The 19,731-nt window shown below is 42.5% G+C and overlaps 3 protein-coding genes across 9 annotated transcripts in view; all 3 read right to left on the bottom strand.

Annotated features, from left to right (window-relative positions):
- Positions 1-19,731, bottom strand: part of SPATA22 (spermatogenesis associated 22) — a 411,549-nt gene that overhangs the window by 152,173 nt on the left and 239,645 nt on the right. The window lies entirely within an intron of this gene.
- Positions 736-7,747, bottom strand: LOC100974278 (olfactory receptor 3A2). The gene has a single exon (XM_014341923.5). The coding sequence runs from the start codon at positions 2,344-2,346 to the stop codon at positions 1,381-1,383; it is 966 nt and encodes a 321-aa protein (XP_014197409.3). The 5' UTR covers positions 2,347-7,747; the 3' UTR covers positions 736-1,380.
- Positions 10,812-18,397, bottom strand: LOC100973595 (olfactory receptor 3A1). The gene has a single exon (XM_034941290.3). The coding sequence runs from the start codon at positions 15,992-15,994 to the stop codon at positions 15,047-15,049; it is 948 nt and encodes a 315-aa protein (XP_034797181.3). The 5' UTR covers positions 15,995-18,397; the 3' UTR covers positions 10,812-15,046.

A 19,731-nucleotide genomic window follows, 5' to 3' on the forward strand; every position in this document is an offset into this window, starting at 1 on the left:
ATGCCTCCCTCCTTTCCAGGAACTACATTTATGGGTATGTATTTTCTAAGCCAGGAGCTTCGAGAGAGCTAAGTAAGACTTTGGAGAAGAAGGTTACATTGGATATTCTACATTGAAAATTCTAAGGACCTGATTGTAATACAAACATTTACTCCTTCAAAAACTTTATCATATGTGTGAGGAAGGTGACATTAAATGAGAGAAAAACGCATGGCAGGGAATGGAGATGAAACCTTCCTTTTATGACCTTAAGATATATCATATATGTATGAATGTAGTTTTAATTTAGTGGGCTCTTTTCCTCTCTAGACCTTTCCTGCTCCCTAAACATCCAACAGGATTCTTTTTTTTTTTTTTTTTTTTTGAGACGGAGTCTTGCTCTGTCGCCCAGGCTGGAGTGCAGTGGCGCTATCTCGGCTCACTGCAAGCTCCGCCCCCCAGGTTCACGCCATTCTCCTGCCTCAGCCTCCCTAGTAGCTGGGACTACAGGTGCCCACCACCACACCGGCTAATTTTGTTTTTGTATTTATAGTAGAGACGGGGTTTCACTATGTTAGCCAGGATGGTCTCAATCTCCTGACCTCGTGATCCATCCGCCTCGGCCTCCCAAAGTGCTGGGATTACAGGTGTCAGCCACCGTGCCCGGTCAACATCCAGCAGGATTCTTATGTGGTAGCGGAGAGAAGAAAATGAAGGCGAAAGGCAAACGAATGAAATAATCCATCGCACTAGGCCTATGGTTTTGGTTTTTTAAAAAAACTTTTTAACAAGTTTTTTAACAAAACAACAACAAAACAAAACAAAGAAACAAAAAATTTTCCCCTATTCTGATCTGCAGGGAATCTCATGTCCTAACCAGAAGGAAATATTGCAGAAATACTCTTGGTCACTTAGGCTGTGATTGACCGACTGGACATTCTTTGTAGAATGCTGCTTTCCAGGCACACAGAACTACAAGGCTTTAACTCTACCCAGAAAGTAGGCACAGCCAAAAACAGGGTAAAACTTGCACAGGGCTTGCTTGGCAGAACCTGACTTCATATTAACATCTTTGTTCATCTCTATAGAAACTATCATCATGTGGTATATATGATGCTTATTTGTCTACTTTTATAGCATGTGAGTTGCATGAGTGCAGAGACTTTTGTCCATTTTGTCCACCAATGCCTTGGAAGACTGTCCAGATCATAGAGGTACTCTAAGTATTTGTTGAATGAATAAATTATGTAGGGTTTCCTAGTAGGACAAATATGTTAACACCGATCTTCAAGCATCAGGAGATAGGAAAAATAGTTGCGGCTGAATTTTTCCTGGTTACTGTCTTCATGGGAAAATTTTCTCAGTCCAGAAAAGGCAGGAAAGGAGGGACCCCATTACCTCTCAGGTCAGTGATCTCCTCCCCAAAAATATTCGCCACAGAGCACCCTGAACATCAGGGTTTCTGAGGCTGTAGATAAGAGGGTTCAGCATAGGGTTGATAACAGTGTTGAAAACTCCAACCCCTTTATCCTTGTCTGAAGCCTCCTCTGAACCCAGTCTCATGTAGTTGAAGATACCTGTTCCAAAGAAAAGACAAACCACGGTGAGGTGGGAGCCACATGTGGAGAAGGCCTTCTTCCGGCCCTCCACTGAACGGATTCGTAGAACTGCAGCTGCCACGTGGCTGTAGGAGGTGATGATGAGAACCACAGGTGTGCCTGCCATGATGAAACCCACAGCAAAGAGCAGCAGCTCATTGAGTTGGGTGCTGGAGCAGGAGAGCTGGAAAAGCTGTGGGAGGTCACAGTAGAAGTGATTGACCTCGTTGGGGCCACAGAAGTTGAGTGTGGACATGGCCACAGTGTGGGTCAGTGCGTTGGTGAAAGCACAAGCCCAGGACGCAGCCACCAACATCCTCTGGACTGTCTGACTCATGCGGGTGCTGTAGGTGAGGGGCCGGCAGATGGCCAGGAATCGGTCATAGGCCATGGCGGTCAGCAGGAAGCAGTCCATCCCAGCCAGAAGGTGGAAGAAGAAGAGCTGGGAGAGGCAGGCGTCATAGGAAATTGTGGACTTGTGGGACAAGAGACGACCCAACATTGCAGGAACAGTGACAGTGACACATCCGACATCCAGCACTGATAGGTTCCCCAGGAAGAAGTACATGGGGGCGTGGAGTTTGGGCTCCACCAAGATGGCTGCCAGGATGCTGAGGTTGCCCCCAATTGTGACCAGATAGGCAAAGAGGAAGAGCACAAAGACAACTGGCTGCATCTCTTCTGTTTGCACTAGGCCCAGTAGAATGAACTCAGCAACAGCTGTCCTATTGGTCCCAGCTTCTGGCTCCATGAGTTTCTGTAAGGACATGTCCCAGCAGGGGAGGTATCAGTTCACTCAGTTCACTTATTCAACATTAATATTTTAAACCATTTATGTTCAAAGCCCCATGGCGAGTCCCCAGGCCGTCCCTCACTCGTTGACCTCCTCCATCACCTCAATGCCTTTACCTTGCTCTTGGTTGACATGCCCAATGCCACCACCACCTTGTCCTTCTCATCCTCTGCTAGCTGAAAAGGTCAGAATACTTGGAACAACATGAGAACTACAGTTAATAAAGTGTATTGCATTCAGGATTTTTGCTGAGTAGATTACAGCTGTCCTCGCCACAGGGGGGAAATGGGTAACTATGTGAGATGATGAATATGTTAATTTGTTTCACTATAGTATCCATTTTACTAACTACAAGTATCTCATAACATCATGTTCTGTACCTTAAATATAGACAAAAACTTTGTTTTAAAAAACATACAAGGCTTCCTCTATGAATATAGTTAGATTTAGATGATATTTTCCTATTGCTCTCTGAGGGATCATCCCAAACTAATAAGCAGGTTTCAAAATAGAAATCCAGAGAAACTAAAATGCATTTAAAAACATAACCCAGGCTGGGCATTGTGGCTCATGCCTGTAATCCCAGCAGTTTGGGAGGCCAAGGTGGGCGCATCATCTGAGATCAGGAGTTTGAGACCAGCCTGTCCAACATGGTGAAACCACATCTCTACTACAAAAATTAGCTGGGTGTGGTGGGGGGCACCTGTAATCCCAGCTACTCAGTAGGCTGAGGCAGGAGAATCACTTGAACCCGAGAGGTGGAGGTTGCAGTGAGCCAAGACTGCACCATTGTACTCCAGGCTGGGTGACAGAGCAAGGCTCCATCTCAAACAAAACAAAACAAAAACACCTAGGTTTAAAGGCTTCTAGACATAATAAAGGTCAAGCAAAGCGGTAGCAAGAATCAGAGAAGGTATTCATGATTGTGGATATCAGAAAGACCAGCCGAGTACATTTCTCCAAGGTGAGGGACCACACTCTGAAGTATCAACTCAACATTCCTTGTTCAATAAATTGTTAATGTTATTGTTACTTAAGCCCCTACAATGGACTTTGACTAACGACTTACTGTAAAATGATGTTTTTCTGTGTGTATTATCTGCTATTCCTCTCTAAAACCAAAGTTGTGATCATAGCGTGTGGGTTGGTTGCTGCCAGGTGCAGTTACATTCTGCATTGCACAGCCACTGTCCTTCCCTTGTCCTTGACTTAGGCACGGTAGATTGACCAATGGCTCTAATGATACATCCTGAAATGATGAAGGCATGTACTTGGAAAACCACGTTGAAGTCATTTTTCAGATTTTCTTTTTTTTTTTTTTTTTTTTTTTTGAGACGGAGTCTTGCTCTGTTGCTCAGGCTGGAGTGCAGTGGTGCAATCTCGGCTCACTGCAAGCTCCGCCTCCTGGGTTCACACCATTCTCCTGCCTCAGCCTCCCGAGTAGCTGGAACTACAGGCACCCACCACCACGCCCGGCTAATTTTTTTGTATTTTTAGTAGAGACGGGGTTTCACCGTGTTAGCCAGGATGGTCTCGATCTCCTGACCTGGTGATCCGCCCGCCTCGGCCTCCCAAAGTGCTGGGATTACAGGCGTGAGGCACCGCGCCGGCCCATCTTTCAGATTTTATATCCAACTCCAGATCAAAAAACATCAATGTCTCTACTGCCCATGGAATAAGCCAGGCCAGAGGTTCTTTAAAAGCAATGTTACTCCCTTGCATAGAATAGACTGGAATCAGAGGATGGGAAGCAGCTGGAGGGGAACAGTGATGATTGCCTGAGCTGGGGCAGTGAAATGCAGAGGCAGGAATGATTAAGGAGGTTCCAGAAATCAGAAATGCTGTAGCAGCAGTATGACTGATATGACTGCCTAGGGGTGTGATCACCAAAATGATTTTTAAATCCTTTGTTCATAAAAGTGGGAATTGAGTGCATGGGTTGGTGGCACGGTCTTAACTGGTCTCACTAAGATCTGAAAAGCAGAAGAGGCAGGACTGAATGAGAAGCCATCCAGGCAGGCTGACTGTGCAGTGTTTAGGTGGGACTTTAAAAGCAAGAAGCCGGCATTATCAGCAGTTCCTCAGCCGCTGGTAAGCACTGACTAGGGAAGTCAAGGGAAAATGTACTCACAATCATGGAACAAGTGACTTACAGCCAGTCTCAACCTTGGCTGCACATTAGATTTATGTGGGAGACCCCAAAACTCCTGTTGTCCAGAATTTACCCACAGGCCGATTAAATCAGAATCTCCCAAGATAATACCCAGGCATCAGGAATTTTTTTTTTTTTTTTTGAGATGGAGTCTCCCTCTGTCACCAGGCTGGAGTGCAGTGGCACGATCTCGGCTCACTGCAACCTCCGCCTCCCGGGTTCAAGAGATTCTCCTGCCTCAGCCTCCTCAGTAGCTGGGACTACAGGCATGCACCACCAAGCCCAGCTAATTTTTTTGTATTTTTAGTAGAGATGGGGTTTCACCATGTTGGCCAGGATGGTCTCAACCTCTTGACCTTGTGATCCACCCGCCTCAGCCTCCCAAAGTGCTGGGATTACAGGCGTGAGCCACCGCGCCCGGCAGCATCAGGACTTTTTAAAGCACCCACCTGATCACTGCTGTCTTAGCATTTAACTGAGCAGATACTTCCAACGACTAGCTCTTTCTTGCCACTCCCTCAAATTAAAAGTTTTGTTTGTTTGTTTGTTTTCTCTCATTTTACTTTTACTGATAACCCTGAAGGGAGAGGAGGAAATACTTATAAAATGACACATAGAAAAGTTACAAAAATTTAAGATACCTTGCAAAGGTTTGGTGGTATTTCCAGCCTCGATTTCCAACTCTGTTAAATTAGATTCTTAGTCCCCATGCTTATCGGAATCACCTGGGATGCTTTAAGAAGAAAATACTGATGCTCAGGCCTTTCACCAAGAATTTTGATTTAATTGGTTTAATTGGTGGTACCTGGGTATGGGTGTGTCCTTAGCGCCTCCCAGGTGGTTCTAATGCCCAGCCAGGACAGAGAACTCTGCCAGATTTGCAGCCTGCGAGGCATGATGATGGCTTGCTTCCCTCTTCATTGTTTTTCTCCATACCGGACATGAAGGTCACCAGCCCTTTTAGGTGATCCAGCCACTTGCACAAAGACTCCTCCACCTACGCTTAGAATCAAGGTGATCTCAGCCAGGTGCGGTGGCTCACACCTGTCATCCCAGCACTTTGGGAGGCTGAGGTGGGTGGATCACGAGGTCAGGAGATTGACACCATCCTGGCTAACACGGTGAAACCCCATTCCATACAAAAAATTAGCCAGGTGTGGTGGCGGGCACCTGTAGTCCCAGCTACTCCGGAGGCTGAGGCAGGAGAATCGCTTGAACCCGGGAGGCGGAGGTTGCAGTGAGCTGAGATCGCGCCACTGCACTCCGGCCTGGGCGACTCCGTCTGAGACTCTGTCTCAAAAAACAGAGTCAAGGGAGTCTGTAAAGACTGACCCGCAGTTTCGTGTGGATAACGCGCATCTCACTGGAGTCTCTACAGCAAGGGGATGTCTCCAATGTGAGGCTGTCTCGATGACCAGCCTTCCAAATGAGGTCTCCACTGTGTGTGCTCAGGCCACGGGGAAGCTGCAGAGGGGATGCCACATGGGTGAGAATGTGGATGCGGTGATCTCCAAGAGGTCCTTAAAGTTCTAACATCACATGACTTGGAGGAGGGCAGAAATCATCCTCTGGCCTGATTATCACCGACAGAGGTGGTAACTGATAATGCTTTGCAAATCAACAAATCAAAGGGTGATAGCTGTTTACATATGTTATATTAAAGGATAGTTGACTACTTCCCTTTTTCCTGTCAGGTCCATTTTAACAGAAGCATTGGACAGCAACCCTGTGATTTTCCAGCTCCTTGCTCATGCTGTTTTCCCCACCTGCAATGGTTTCCCTCCAACGGCACATGCCCAGATATTTCACAACTTGACTCAAATGCTGACTGATGAATTAATCCTTCCTTGAAACTTCTCCATCTAAAAAGAATCTCTCTCTCCTTCTTCCTCTCTTCTGCTCTCCTCTTCTCTCTGTCTCTTTCTCTCTCTCTCTCTCCTCACCCCCTAAACTATTAATATACACCATTTCTTGGAATTTATGACTGTTTACATTTTAGGTGAGTCACTTCTTTATAGAGTCTGTCTCTGTAAGTGACTTGAGGACAGAATACGTTTGATTCATTTGCAATAGCAATAATCATCATAACACTTTACACATAGGTACCCAATATTTCATATTTCTTTTTTCTCTTTTTTTGAGACAGAGTTTCGCTCTTTTTGCCCAGGCTGGAGTACAATGGCATCACCTCGGCTCACTGCAACCTCTGCCTCCTGGGTTCAAGCAATTCTCCTGCCTCAGCCTTCTGAGTAGCTGGGATTACAGGCATGCGCCACCATGCCCAGCTAACTTTGTATTTTTAGTAGAGACAGGTTTTCTCCATGTTGATCAGGCTGGTCTCGAACTCCTGACCTCAGGTGATCCGCCCACCTCAGCCTCCCAAAGTGCTGGGATTACAGGTAAGTCACTGCGCCTGGCCGGTACCCAATATTTCTTAAATAAATGGATGGTTAAAATGTGTACGATATCATCAGTATGAGCTGGAGTTCTCAAGGAAGACTTTCTGGACACACTGGAATTTGTCCTGGCCTAGTGTGCTTTAGGCGAGGTACAGGTTAAGTGCAGGGTGCAAGGCTGTGGCAGGGACTCCTCTGTGTTAACAGGACAAGCAGGTCATGGACCAATCCACATCTTCTTTTTACTTAAACCTCCCAAAACAATACGGCCCTTAGGAGGGGCCACACCTTACAGACAAGTGAGTCATGGTCAGGGGTAGAAGAAGTAAACAGCGTTGCCAACCCTCAGACAGCTAGAGATACAATTGCTTAAAACCAGGGGGATTCTGGGATGACCTCAGGTCACCGAGACATCCAGAGGGTCTGACAGGGTCCCCACGAGGCCCACTGGGGAGTCCTCCTGCACGACCACTCTCGAGGCTCCCCTTACGAGCTGTGACAGCTCCCTGCTCTGGAACTCCAGCCCATCCCTCATGCGCCCAACATGACAAGGCTCAAGGACTTCGCTGGAGTGAGGGTTCCCCGCTGCCTGATGCAGTGGGTGCGGGCAGTGAACTGGTCTGAGTAAGTCTCCTCACACTCACGCTAACAGGCAGCAGGCTTCATCTGAGAGAGGAGAGCACGGGGAAAAAACCACAAAAGAACCCAGGACCTCCGGGCTGTAGTCCCAGGTCTTCCCCTAAATGGCTTTCCCTGTCAGGGGCATCCATCGCACCAGGCTTACTAAGCTGATGGCAACAGAAGCCCCTTCTCTATTCTGTAGGAGCAGAGGAAGGACTCAGGAGAACACTCACCCTGGCAAGGGCACGGAAGCCACTGAGGTTTCTTCAGGAAAGAAGGGGAGGAGCTGCGCACACCCCGTTATCCTCCCGGAGAGCGAGTGAGGGGCTAATGTCTGAGAAATGAAAGGAATCGAGCTGCTGTCTTCTCTGTACAGGGCTGTGTTCACTACAGCATTCTCCTCTGGGGCACTCAGAAACTGGCCCTCCTAGGAGAGAGAAGGATGGTGGGAGAGACACGGAAAAGGAGACACCTCAGGCCCTTCATACTCATGGCAACGATGCCTCACCCCTTCTGGTATTTAGACTTTCTCACAAGGAAGGCTTTGCCTCTAGCCCTGGCTTTGTGGGCAGGTTGTTACGGCAGATGATGTCCGCTCTGCTTAATGTGGGTCACTGAGGCCTACAGGACTTGCCCATGTCCTCAAAGCCCCCCAGGAAGGGAGAGGTGCAGCTGGAGACTCTATATGGGCTTTCTAAGGGGATATTTTCTTTCCCAGATATCAACCAGGGCATTTGAGCAGAAACAAGCCAATTCCTGAACTTGTCTTGGACCTGGGGAGGTAGGAGGAGGCCCCAGAAGGGAGATAAGAGGGAAAAGCTTTCTTCAAAGCCAGTTTCCTGTTGAGCCCTCAGTAGTGAGGTGCTTTCTCTCTTGGGGCCTTGTTAGTGGGGGCCACTGGGACTGTGTCTTGGGGATCCTATAATGATTCTAGAGGTGGTGGGAGATGAGCCCTATGATGCTAGCAGGACTACTGGGAAGGTGCCTATCAACATGATTTTCTAAGTCCGGCCCTGAGGAATTGAGAGGCCTGGTGAAGGTGGCAGGTTAATGAACAGAAGCTGTGGGAAGATGTAGGCGTGTGTTCCTCTGACTCCTCTTCCAACTAACACACGCTCAGCCAACATTCCCTCGCCTAAGAGAGAGGGCTCCTTCTTCTCCCACCAGGGAGTTGTGGTGCAGTAGAAAAAACAGAATAGACAAACCTGTTCTTCTGATTATTAGTGGTTTGACTTTGTACAAAATGCAAAGTCAGTTTTGGGGCCTCAGTTTCCTCATCTGTAAAATGAGATATCCTTCCTCACAGAGCACTGCTGTGAACATTACATTCATTAAGTTGCTAATAGAGGTTCAACAATTCATCTACATATGAATTGATAACATTTATGAGTATCTGTGGCTGGGTGTGGTGACTCAAACTTGTAATCTTAGCACTCTGGGAGGCTGAGGCGGGGATCGCTTGAGCCCAGAAGTTCAAAACCAGCCTGGGTAACACAGTAAAACCCCATCTCTACAAAAAATAACAAAAATTTGTCAGGCACAGTGGTGCGGGCCTGTAGTCCCAGCTACTCTGGAGGCTGAAATGAAAGGATCGCTTGAGCCCAGGAGGTGGAGGCTGCAGTGAGCCGTGATCGCACCACTGCACTGCAGCCTGGGCTATAGAGTGAGAATCCATCTCAAACAACAACAACAAAACAAACACAGACAAACAGAAACCATTTATGAGTGTTTGTCATGTACATGGTAACATGCTAAGAACATAACAAGCCTGGAGTCTATCAGTCTTCACAAGTCTATGAAGTAGATTTTCTTTTTTTAATATACTTTAAGTTCTGGGGTACACGTGCAGAACGTGCAGGTTTGTTACATAGGTATACATGTGCCATGGTGGTTTGCTGCACCCATCAACCTGTTATCTACATTAGGTATTTCTCTTAATGCTATCCCTCCCCTTGCCCCCCACCCCCCAACAGGCCCCGGTGTGTGGTCTTCCCCTCCCTGCATCCATGTGTTCTCTTTATTCAACTCCCACTTATGAGTGAGAACACGTGGTGTTTGGTTTTCTGTTCTTGTGTTAGTTTGCTGAGAATGATGGTTTCCAGCTTCATCCATGTCCCTGCAAAGGACATGAACTCATCCTTTTTTATGGCTGCATAGTATTCCATGGTGTATATGTGCCACATTTTCTTTATCCAGTCTGTCACTGATGGGCATTTGGGTTGGTTCCAAGTCTTTGATATTGTGAACAGTGCCACAATAAACATACGTGTGCATGTGTCTTTATAGTAGAATGATTTATAATCCTTTGGGTATATACTCAGTAAGGGGATTGGTGGGTCAAATGGTATTTCCAGTTCTAGATCCTTGAGGAATCGCCACACTGTCTTCCACAATAGTTGAATTAGTTTACAGTCCCACCAACAGTGTAAAATTGTTCCTATTTCTCCACATCTTCTCCAGCATCTGTTGTTTCCTGACTTTTTAATGACAGCCATTCTAACTGGTGTGAGATGGTATCTCATTGTGGTTTTGATTTGCATTTCTCTAATGACCAGCGATGACGAGCTTTTTTTCATGTTTGTTGGCTGCATAAATGTCTTCTTTTGAGAAGTGTCTGTTCATATCCTTCGCCCACTTTTTGATGGGGTTGTTTTTTCTTGTAAATTTGTTTAAGTTCTTTGTAGATTCTGGATATTAGCTCTTTGTCAGATGGATAGATTGCAAAAATTTTCTCCCATTCTGTAGGTTGCCTGTTCACTCTGATGATAGTTTCTTTTGCTGTGCAGAAGCTCTTTCATTAGATCCCATTTGTCAGTTTTGGCTTTTGTTGCCATTGCTTTTGGTGTTTTAGACATGAAGTCCATGCCCATGCCTATGTCCTGAATGGTATTGCCTAGATTTTCTTCTAGGGTTTTTATAGTTTTAGGTCTTACATTTAAGTCTTTAATCCATCTTGTGGTAGGTAGAAGAATGGGCCCCAGAGATATCCAACCTAAATCCTGGAATCTACTTTTTATGGTAAAGGAGACTTTAAAGTTTGAGATCTTGGGATGGGGACATCACTCAAATAATGTACACTGTACTAATTAAGTAATTTCTCATCATCCACCCCCCTCCCACCCACCCACATTTCTGATACATGCACAGAGTGCAGAGTGGTCAGGTCAGGGTGTTTAGGGTTCCCATCACTCAAATAATGCACATTGTACCCATTAAGTAATTTATTCTCATCATCCACCCCCCTCCCACCCACTCCCATTTCTGATTTTCCATTGTCTATCCTTCCACTCTGCATCCATGTGTACACAGTATTGTGTCTATATCTCTGCTGAGATTTTCATTCCTTGAAAACATGTTTAATTTTTTACCTAACTTGGGGTAATTATAACAGCCATTTAAAATTTTCGTCTGTTAGTGTCAACATCTAGTTCATTTCAGAGTTGGACTTGCTGGATTTTCTTTTCTCTGGAGAATGTGTTGCATTTTCTTGATTCTTCATATATTAATTCTGGACTGTATCCTGGACATTACGAATATTCAGTTCTGCTGGAGATTCTCAATTACATTATTTATCACGTGTCATTTCCCATGTTTGATAGGTAATTCTCTTGGTGAGGCTTGAACTGCAAACTTGCTTCGTGGGTGGCAGCATTGGTCTCAGTTAAAATATTTTTACTTTTGCTGAATTTATGTTTTTTTATTATATATGTAATATCAATATACTGTATATGTAATCGAGCTTATATTAGATTTTATAATAATAAAATTATTGTGTTGAGACAATTGTTATCTACTAGGAAAAAATTAGAACATACATAACAATAAGCTCTAAATATATTAAATATTTGACTTAAAAAGAAATGTAAAAATACTAGAAAAACATCAGACACATATTTATACAGCATTTAGATGAAAAAGCTCTTTTTCCTAAGCATGACATAAAACAAAGAAGATAAAGTTCATAAAATATAAAATTAATTTGGGCAGCAGTTACTCTACACAAAATTAAAGACAAATGGGAAATTAGGAAATATGTTAGCAACATATATGGCAAAGAATTACCATTTTAAAACAGAAAAGGTTTCTACCAATCATTTACAAAAAGATAAACTATCACCAAAAGGGCAAAAAAAAAAAAAAGACAAAAAAAGAAAAAGAAATCTGCAAAGAAGAAATACAAATAACAAATAAATACAGTTATGTGCTGTATAATGATGTTTTGGTCAACAAAGCCTGCATACATGGCAGTGGTCACAGCAATAGGCTATTAACGGGCTATTTCATATAGCCTAGGTGTTCAGTAGGCCATACCACCTAGGTTTGTGCAAGTACATTCTTACACAGGGATAAGCGATGTTCGCACAACACAATCACCTAACAATGCATTTCTCAGAATGTATCCCCATCGTAGAGTGACACATGACTGTACATAAAAATGTGTTCAACCACACCCATAATCAAAGAAATTCAAATTAAAAATAATACAGTATTTCATCTAGTTTTCAAATATAAAAAGATATATATAACATCCAATGAGGTCAAAGATGTGAAGCAACAAGCATTCGCATACACTGCCAATCTGGATGTAAAATGCTGTACATTTTTTGGCAAATACAAAGGCAGAATACTTATTAAACTTTAACTTTGCATTTGTATTTCTGATAGTGAACATGTACTTATACACAAACACACAAACTACGTTCATGAACTTAGCCACTGGAAATAATTTCAGATATTCAGATAGATATATGAATACTAATCTCAGTATTATTGGCAGTTGCAAAAACAGGAACTAAATTACATCAATGGGGTGTGGTTAAATAGATTATAATTTTACATAAATGGAATATTATGCAGCCTTTAAAATGGGTAAGATAGATTTGTAGGCTCACATGTAAGAATTATACTATGCAATATAGACAGAGAAAAGTCAGATTACAACACAGTATGGTTTTGAATGTGGGTGTGTTTGTGTGTGTGAGTGTGTGTTTGTATGTGTTCATTTGTCTGGAAAGCTAAACATGAAACTATTAACAGTAGTTACTTTTAAAGATAAGATTACTGTGCGGATGGTGCGGAAGGGTGGTCATGTTCTGTACTGTTTGTACATTTACAACATGATGTATTACATGGATAATAGAATTTTTAAGTGGCAAGGAGATTTCCAGTTTGAAATATAAAAGGGGAGAAAAATTCCAAAAGAAACAGAATCTCCCAAATTGTTAAAGAAACCGTGTGATCCTGGAGGGTGAACAGGGACCTGGGAATCAGGCCTTTGGCCATTCTCTATGATGCTGGACCCAGTGGCTCCATTCCACCCTAGTGACAAGGCCAAGACAGAAATCTCTCCTTGAGGCTTGAAGTAAAGAGCCAGCTGAAGAAATGTCAGAGGCACCAGATCTTTGGAGATAAACAGCAGGCTCAGTTTTGCTGCAGGGGTTAAATGTACCAAAAGAAGTGATGGTGGAAGGTGTGGTAGCTCTCTCAGGGTAAACAGATACAGTCTTTCTATTCATTCAAACTAACAGACTCGGAGAAATCTCGCAGTGGAAGAACCTTAATATAACCTAGTGCTTTTGGTCAAGAACAGACCCAGAGGAACTCATCAACTTATTCAAGGTCAAGTGCGTCGTGAATGAGAGAAGGGATGAGATGAGAACCACATCCCAGGTCTTCCCCAACGGTCTTCTTGACCCTGGAAGAAGACTCACTCTTTGTGTCCCTGAAGTTTGTCTGATGACGCAATAAGAATCAGAAAAAGGCATCTTTTTCCTGTGTCTATTGACGCCGTCAGCCAGCATGACTCGAAAGGTAGGGAGTGTTAAGTTGAGCAGTTCGTCACAAATTTTGAGGACATTTTAGATACGTAGCTGGAGAAAATACCCAGCACTCTTTTCTTCTGTGTTTTCTCATCTAGTAAACCTTCTTCCTGACATCCTAGGAGCACCTCTGTTTAGAGAAAGAGAAAACGAGTCCTTGGTGTACTTTTTTTGTACACTTAGCATAACTTAAAATATCAATCACTTCCTTCTTAGTAGAGAAGATGGACTACAATGATGGCATCAGGAGTGCTGGAATTGGTTATTGCTGGAAAACATAGAATGGGAAGCCCACATCTCTCATGTGTGACCCACTTATTTTATGCCCCCGCTTTCTTCCTCTGATCTTTCAATAGTCTCAAGGCATCTTATCCAATTCCTCCATTCTTTCTCATTTCCCATTCTGTGTACCACGTTTGGTCCTAACCCCCTCCACTTGCAATTCTCTCCCAGTTCTCCCTATTCCTCATCTTTCTGCTTCATTTTCCCACCAACTCTCCTCCTCCAATCTTGTTTTGCTTCCCTCTTTTGTGTCTTTTCTCTTTACCTCTATCTTACCGCATCTATTCAATCCCTCACCCCCATAAAATATTATAGAGAAGCCAAGTCACAGGTGCCAGTCAAAGGAAAGTTTTAGGAAAATGCATTTGGAAACAGCAGTGGCACAGCAGAGTTGCCAGGAATGGGCAATGAGTCCTAAATGGGAAGCTGAAAAGATACAGCGAAATCATGGCTGGTTTAACTTCAAGCAAGTTGAGCTAATGCTCTGGGTCAGAGCCACACTCCCCTACTGAGAAGGGACATTCAGGGTGACTCCTCACCATATGACTTGCATTTATAGTTATGGATTATCTCAGCAAGGAGGTTTGGAGACTAAGAGTGAGAGTTTTGGAGAAATTTTCATATTGAGTAGTCTTGGATTTTTTGAAATATGTAAATAATGCTTAGATTATAAATTCTTATCTTTTCAAAAAATTTGAAACACATGGGAGAAAAAGATGAGGAAAATTCATTTTTGTAACATAAGATATATAATACATATTAATGGAGTTTTAGCATTTAGAAACAAGTCTGTGAGCTGCACACAGGTATCAGGTGCTCCAGAATTACTACAGAATACATAATCATACAGCTTCCCCTCTGTCCCTGTCTATGCTATGGGGTCCTTGTTTAATGGGAATAGAAAGAGCTACTTTTTTGTTTTTGTTTCTTTTTATTTTTGCTTTTAGAGTTCTGATGGGAGAAATAAAACAATCCTAATCTCTAGACCTATGTTTTATAAACAGACCAAGCACACCTGAACTTGAGGGAAAAATATGACTTCTCGGGGGGAGTTTTCTGGGGTACTTCTGGCAACTCAGGCTGTAACCAACCAAAGAGTCATTCCTTCTGGAACATGAACCTGTCAGCACTCACAGCTTCCTAGGTTTCACCTCTAGCCAGAAAGGAGAGAACACGGTGCCTGAAGCTGAATTTGTCTAAGGGGCTGGCTTGGCAGATCCTATACACTCATTGCTTATAATTGGACAGAGCTGCTTTCAGAAATGAAAACTATTATTCCCTACAAAAAGTCCTTCTTACGCCCATGAAACAGAAACAGGTCTGAACCATTTTCTTCCTAGTTTCTGGCTCTAGAAGACTTTTCCTTTAGTACAAGACACAGGGAGAAAGGGTCAATTGAGACCTCCTCAAGCCAGTGACCGCCTCCCTGTGAGCATCCTCCAGATGGCACTCTGCACTTCAGGGTTTCTGAAGCTGTAGATGATTGGGTTCAGCATGGGATTGATGACAGTGTTGAAAATTCCAACAGCTTTATCCTTGTCTGAAAGCTTGGTTGAACCTAGTCGCATATAGTTAAAGATACCTGAACCATAGAATATGGCAACCACAGTGAGGTGGGAGCCACACGTGGAGAAGGCTTTCTTCCTGCCCTCTACAGAGCGAATTCGCAGGACTGCAGCTGCCACGTGGATATAGGAGATGACAATGAGAGCCATGGGGGTACCTGCCATTATAAAACCCACAGCAAAAAGCAGCAGCTCATTGAGTTGGGTGCTGGAGCAGGAGAGCTGGAAGAGCTGTGGGAGGTCACAGTAGAAGTGATTGACCTCATTGGGGCCACAGAAGTTGAGCGTGGACATGGCCACAGTGTGGGTCAGTGCGTTGGTGAAGGCACAAGCCCAGGATGCAGCCACCAGCATCCTCTGGACTGTCTGACTCATGCGGGTGCTGTAGGTGAGGGGCCGGCAGATGGCCAGGAATCGGTCATAGGCCATGGCGGTCAGCAGGAAGCAGTCCACTCCAACGAACAGATGGAAGAAGAAGAGCTGGGTAAGGCAGGCCCCACAGGGAACTGCACGCTTGCGGGACAGGAGACGACTCAACATTGATGGAACAGTGACGCTGATGCACCCAACATCCAACACTGATAGGTTCCCCAGGAAGAAGTACATGGGGCTGTGGAGTTTGGGCTCCACCAAGACAGCTGCCAGGATGCTGAGGTTACCCCCGACCGTGACCAGGTAGGCAAAGAGGAAGAGCACAAAGACAACTGGCTGCAGCCCTGGCGCCTCCAGCAAGCCCAGCAGGATGAACTCAGCAATGACTGTTCCATTGGCCCCAGATTCTGGCTGCATGAGTTCCTGCAAAGAAACATCCAGGGAGGAAAAGAATCACTCCTCCCAATAATTTATTTACTCAAGAAAAAGAAACAGACCCCCTTCTACTTGCCCAGCCCTCTGCCACGTTCCCTCTGTACAAGTAAGGAATTTTGCGCTCCTTAGGCCACACTACACTTGTTTACTCTGTCGCTACATTTACCTGAATAACTTTATTTGCAGGCGTAAGCACAGGTAACATTACCACTCTGGACCTCCCTCCTCCAACCCGCCCCCCAGCTGCAAGAACCTATTTGTAAAGATCATGAAAGACAAACCCTTGGGAAAAATAAGCAAAAAGTGTACTTCTGGTTTGAACATGGCCGAGTAAATCCAAAATGTTCTCTTCTCAGAACTTATCTCTTTCCAAAACAAGCAGAAAAATAAACATACAGATTCTATCTTCAAAGAAACTAGTAAGTGTCCACAACCCAAATCCATAAACTAGATTGGATGGATTCAAGAACAGTAAATATCAAATAGGAGAGTGACAAGAAGCAGAGAGAGGAAATCCATGACTGTAGAAGAGTTAAATGAGTATAATTCTCTTTAAAAAAAAAAAAAGGGTGGGTAGGGGAGGGCAATCAATAAAAAACAAAACCAAAGCTCTTGTTTGCAATAATGGGTATATGGTGTAAAGTATGGCACCATAATCCTCTGTGACCCTGAATTGGACTCAAGAAGCAGAGAAAAGGCTAAATGAAGACTTAGGTACACAGGCTATAGATAAAGCATAAAACTGGAGGCAAAAGATAGAAAAAAATACATCAGTTCTAACAGTTCTAGTTACCTGTCTGCATTCATTACACACAAATAAAAGCTAAAATAATTTACCTCCAATTCTGAATCACAAGGTAGGTTCCTGCTAGTCTGAAACATGTCTTAGCTTTGCAAGATACAAGCATCTTGTGAATATCTAGTTTGGCAAAAACTCATGTCATTTAAGGATTAAAACAAACCTGCATAGCATATAAACAAGGATTCTATAAGAAAAAAGAGGTAAATAAACAAGAAAGACAAATGGATGATAAAACTCACTCCATCAAAGAATGTTGCCATTGAACATATGAAAACTGTTACCTAACAAAGACATGGAATCAACCCAAATGCCCATCAATGACAGACTGGATAAAGAAAATGTGGTACATATACACCACGGAATACTATGCAGCCACGAAAAAGAATGAGATCATGTCCTTTGCAGGGACGTGGATGAAGCTGGAAGCCATTATCCTCAGCAAACTAATGCAGGAACAGGAAACCAAACACTGCATGCCCTCACTTATAAGTGGGAGCTGAACAATGAGAATACGTGTACACAGAGAGGGAAACAACACACACTGGGGCCTGTCATGGGAGGGTGGCCGGGGCGAGAACATTAGGGAAAAGAGCTAATGCATGCTGGGCTTAATACCTAGGTGATGGGGTGATAGGTGCAGCAAACCACCATGGCACATGTTTACCTATGTAACAAACCTGAATGTCCTGCACATGTACCCCAGAACTTAAAAAAATAAAATAATAACAATAAAAAAGAAAATTGTTACCAAACATTTCGGCCTCTCTAAAAATAAAATTAAAAAAAAACTTAAGGAGGCATTTTCCGGTATAAAATAAGAAAACAGAGTAAAAATATAAGAGCTGAGGGAAGGGATTGCAAGAAAGATAAGAAATATGAGCTGGAAGAAGAAAGAAAAGATGTTAAAGAAATGTAAAATTACTACACCAAAAAAACCAATATTAGAAACAATACATGGAAAAAAATTAGATGCAGGAACAGTATTTTAAAAGATGACAAGATGCAATGAGAAAAGAGAGAAAATGAAAGATATGAGAAAAGACAAAGGAGATCCAATCTATGTACATTCGAGTTACCAAAGGAGGAAATCAAAAAAGTGGAAAAGAACAATTATTTAAAACTCAATTTTAATTAAAAAATTACAGAAACACTTGAATTTACAATTCAAAAGTGTACACTTTGTCCCAGGAAACATTCATGCAGAATGCCAGCATTGTTACATACCACTGGAGTATCACTGAATATCAATGATTAAAAAAATGGATAGCCTAGTCAAAAAACAGACAAACAAAATCCTGTCAATTCTAAAGGAAAGAAATTAAGGTAGCATATCATTTCTCCAAAGTAACAGTCAAAGTTGGAATGTAATGAAGAACATGCCTGCAGTCTCCGGGGGAAGAAATGTGATCCAAAATTGTTGAACCTATCTAGACTATTATTCAAATATAATATTCATATATAAAGTTAAGTTGGCAATCTGAGAATTCAAGGAAAGTTACAAACATTAGCCATTGTTGAAAAAAGCAGACTTCAGAGTTTTGTTTTGTTTGTTTTTTTTAACAGCAGCTTTTTTAAGAAACAGACTTCAGTCAACAAAAAGAAAAATAGGAACTCTGCAGTCTATAAACTGGTGGTTAATATTAAATGTATTTAACGATAGGTCTAAGACTAAAACATTTGTGAAAATTATAAGTATGAAAGAAAATGTAAATGTTTTTAAAATCTCAAAAGGTAAAATGTTTATAATTAGCAAAAAAAGGAGATAGGAGGATGTATGTGTTGATTTCCTCATCTTCTATAGCTGAATGTTAAAAGATGTTATTTAAACCTGATAAATTACATAATGGGGGTATAAGTACACAAATCGGCATAAAAGAAAGATTAATATAACATAATCAAATAAATTACATGGTATAGGAGAGAGAGAAAAGGGAAAAGAAACAGGAATATACTAATTTCATTGTGCTTATACCAGGGAATTAGTAGACACTGACTAAAAACAGAGTATTGGAACTCTACACAAAGTTACAGTTATAAAAGTAACCCTAGAAAAAAATCTCCTAAAATATAAGAGGAAGCATGCATACAAAACAAAGACAAATGTAGCCCTTACAGTGAAAGGCTATTTCAAAACAATAAAAACAAACAGTATAACATAACAGAACAAAATTAGTACCAAACACACTTACAATGATAAAGCCGAGTGGGCCAAGCTCATCTAGCAAAATAAAAGAATTTCAGGTTGGATCTAAAAAATACAACTCTAGGCTGATGCCAAAATATACAGCCAAAACCAAGTTAATTAGAAAGGGTGAAAGGTAAAGGAATACCAGTCAGATGTAAACGAAAATAAAGCAGGGATCATAATCTTAATATAAAATGTGTTTGAATTCAAAAAAGTCAGTAAATGAGGAAAAGAAGAGCATTTTATAAGGGGTGCAAGAAGATGTAATAGGTATGAAAACGAATGTCCTAAGTATATAGCATTGATACGTAAAGCAAAAAGCACAGGACGTTCAAAGAGAAATAGTCAGAAACAGGGTAACAGTGGATTTTAGTGACTTTCAGTCCATATAAATTTAAGTTGGCAGAATAAAGGTGATAAAAACCTCAATATTTTTCAAGAGGTAGAACCAATTGACATTGTACAACTTCCTTAAAGTGCCCATGAAACATTCACTGCCCAGAAACAGCATATATAAAACCAGAAATTCAGCAAACTTCAAAAGAACAAATAATACAAACAATAATATATGATCACAGCCCAGTGGAAAGAAACATGATTTTAAAAATAAAATCCAATATTTAAAGAAATCCTTAAGAAACGGTTGGACCAAACAGAGAATGAAAACTAAAACTAAAGAATATCTGCAGGAGAAGAAAAAGGAGATGACAGCAGCACATTTTTAAAAATGGA

This window comes from Pan paniscus, chromosome 19 (genome assembly GCF_029289425.2).
Source record: "Pan paniscus chromosome 19, NHGRI_mPanPan1-v2.0_pri, whole genome shotgun sequence".
In the NCBI taxonomy this organism is placed as follows: domain Eukaryota; kingdom Metazoa; phylum Chordata; class Mammalia; order Primates; family Hominidae; genus Pan; species Pan paniscus.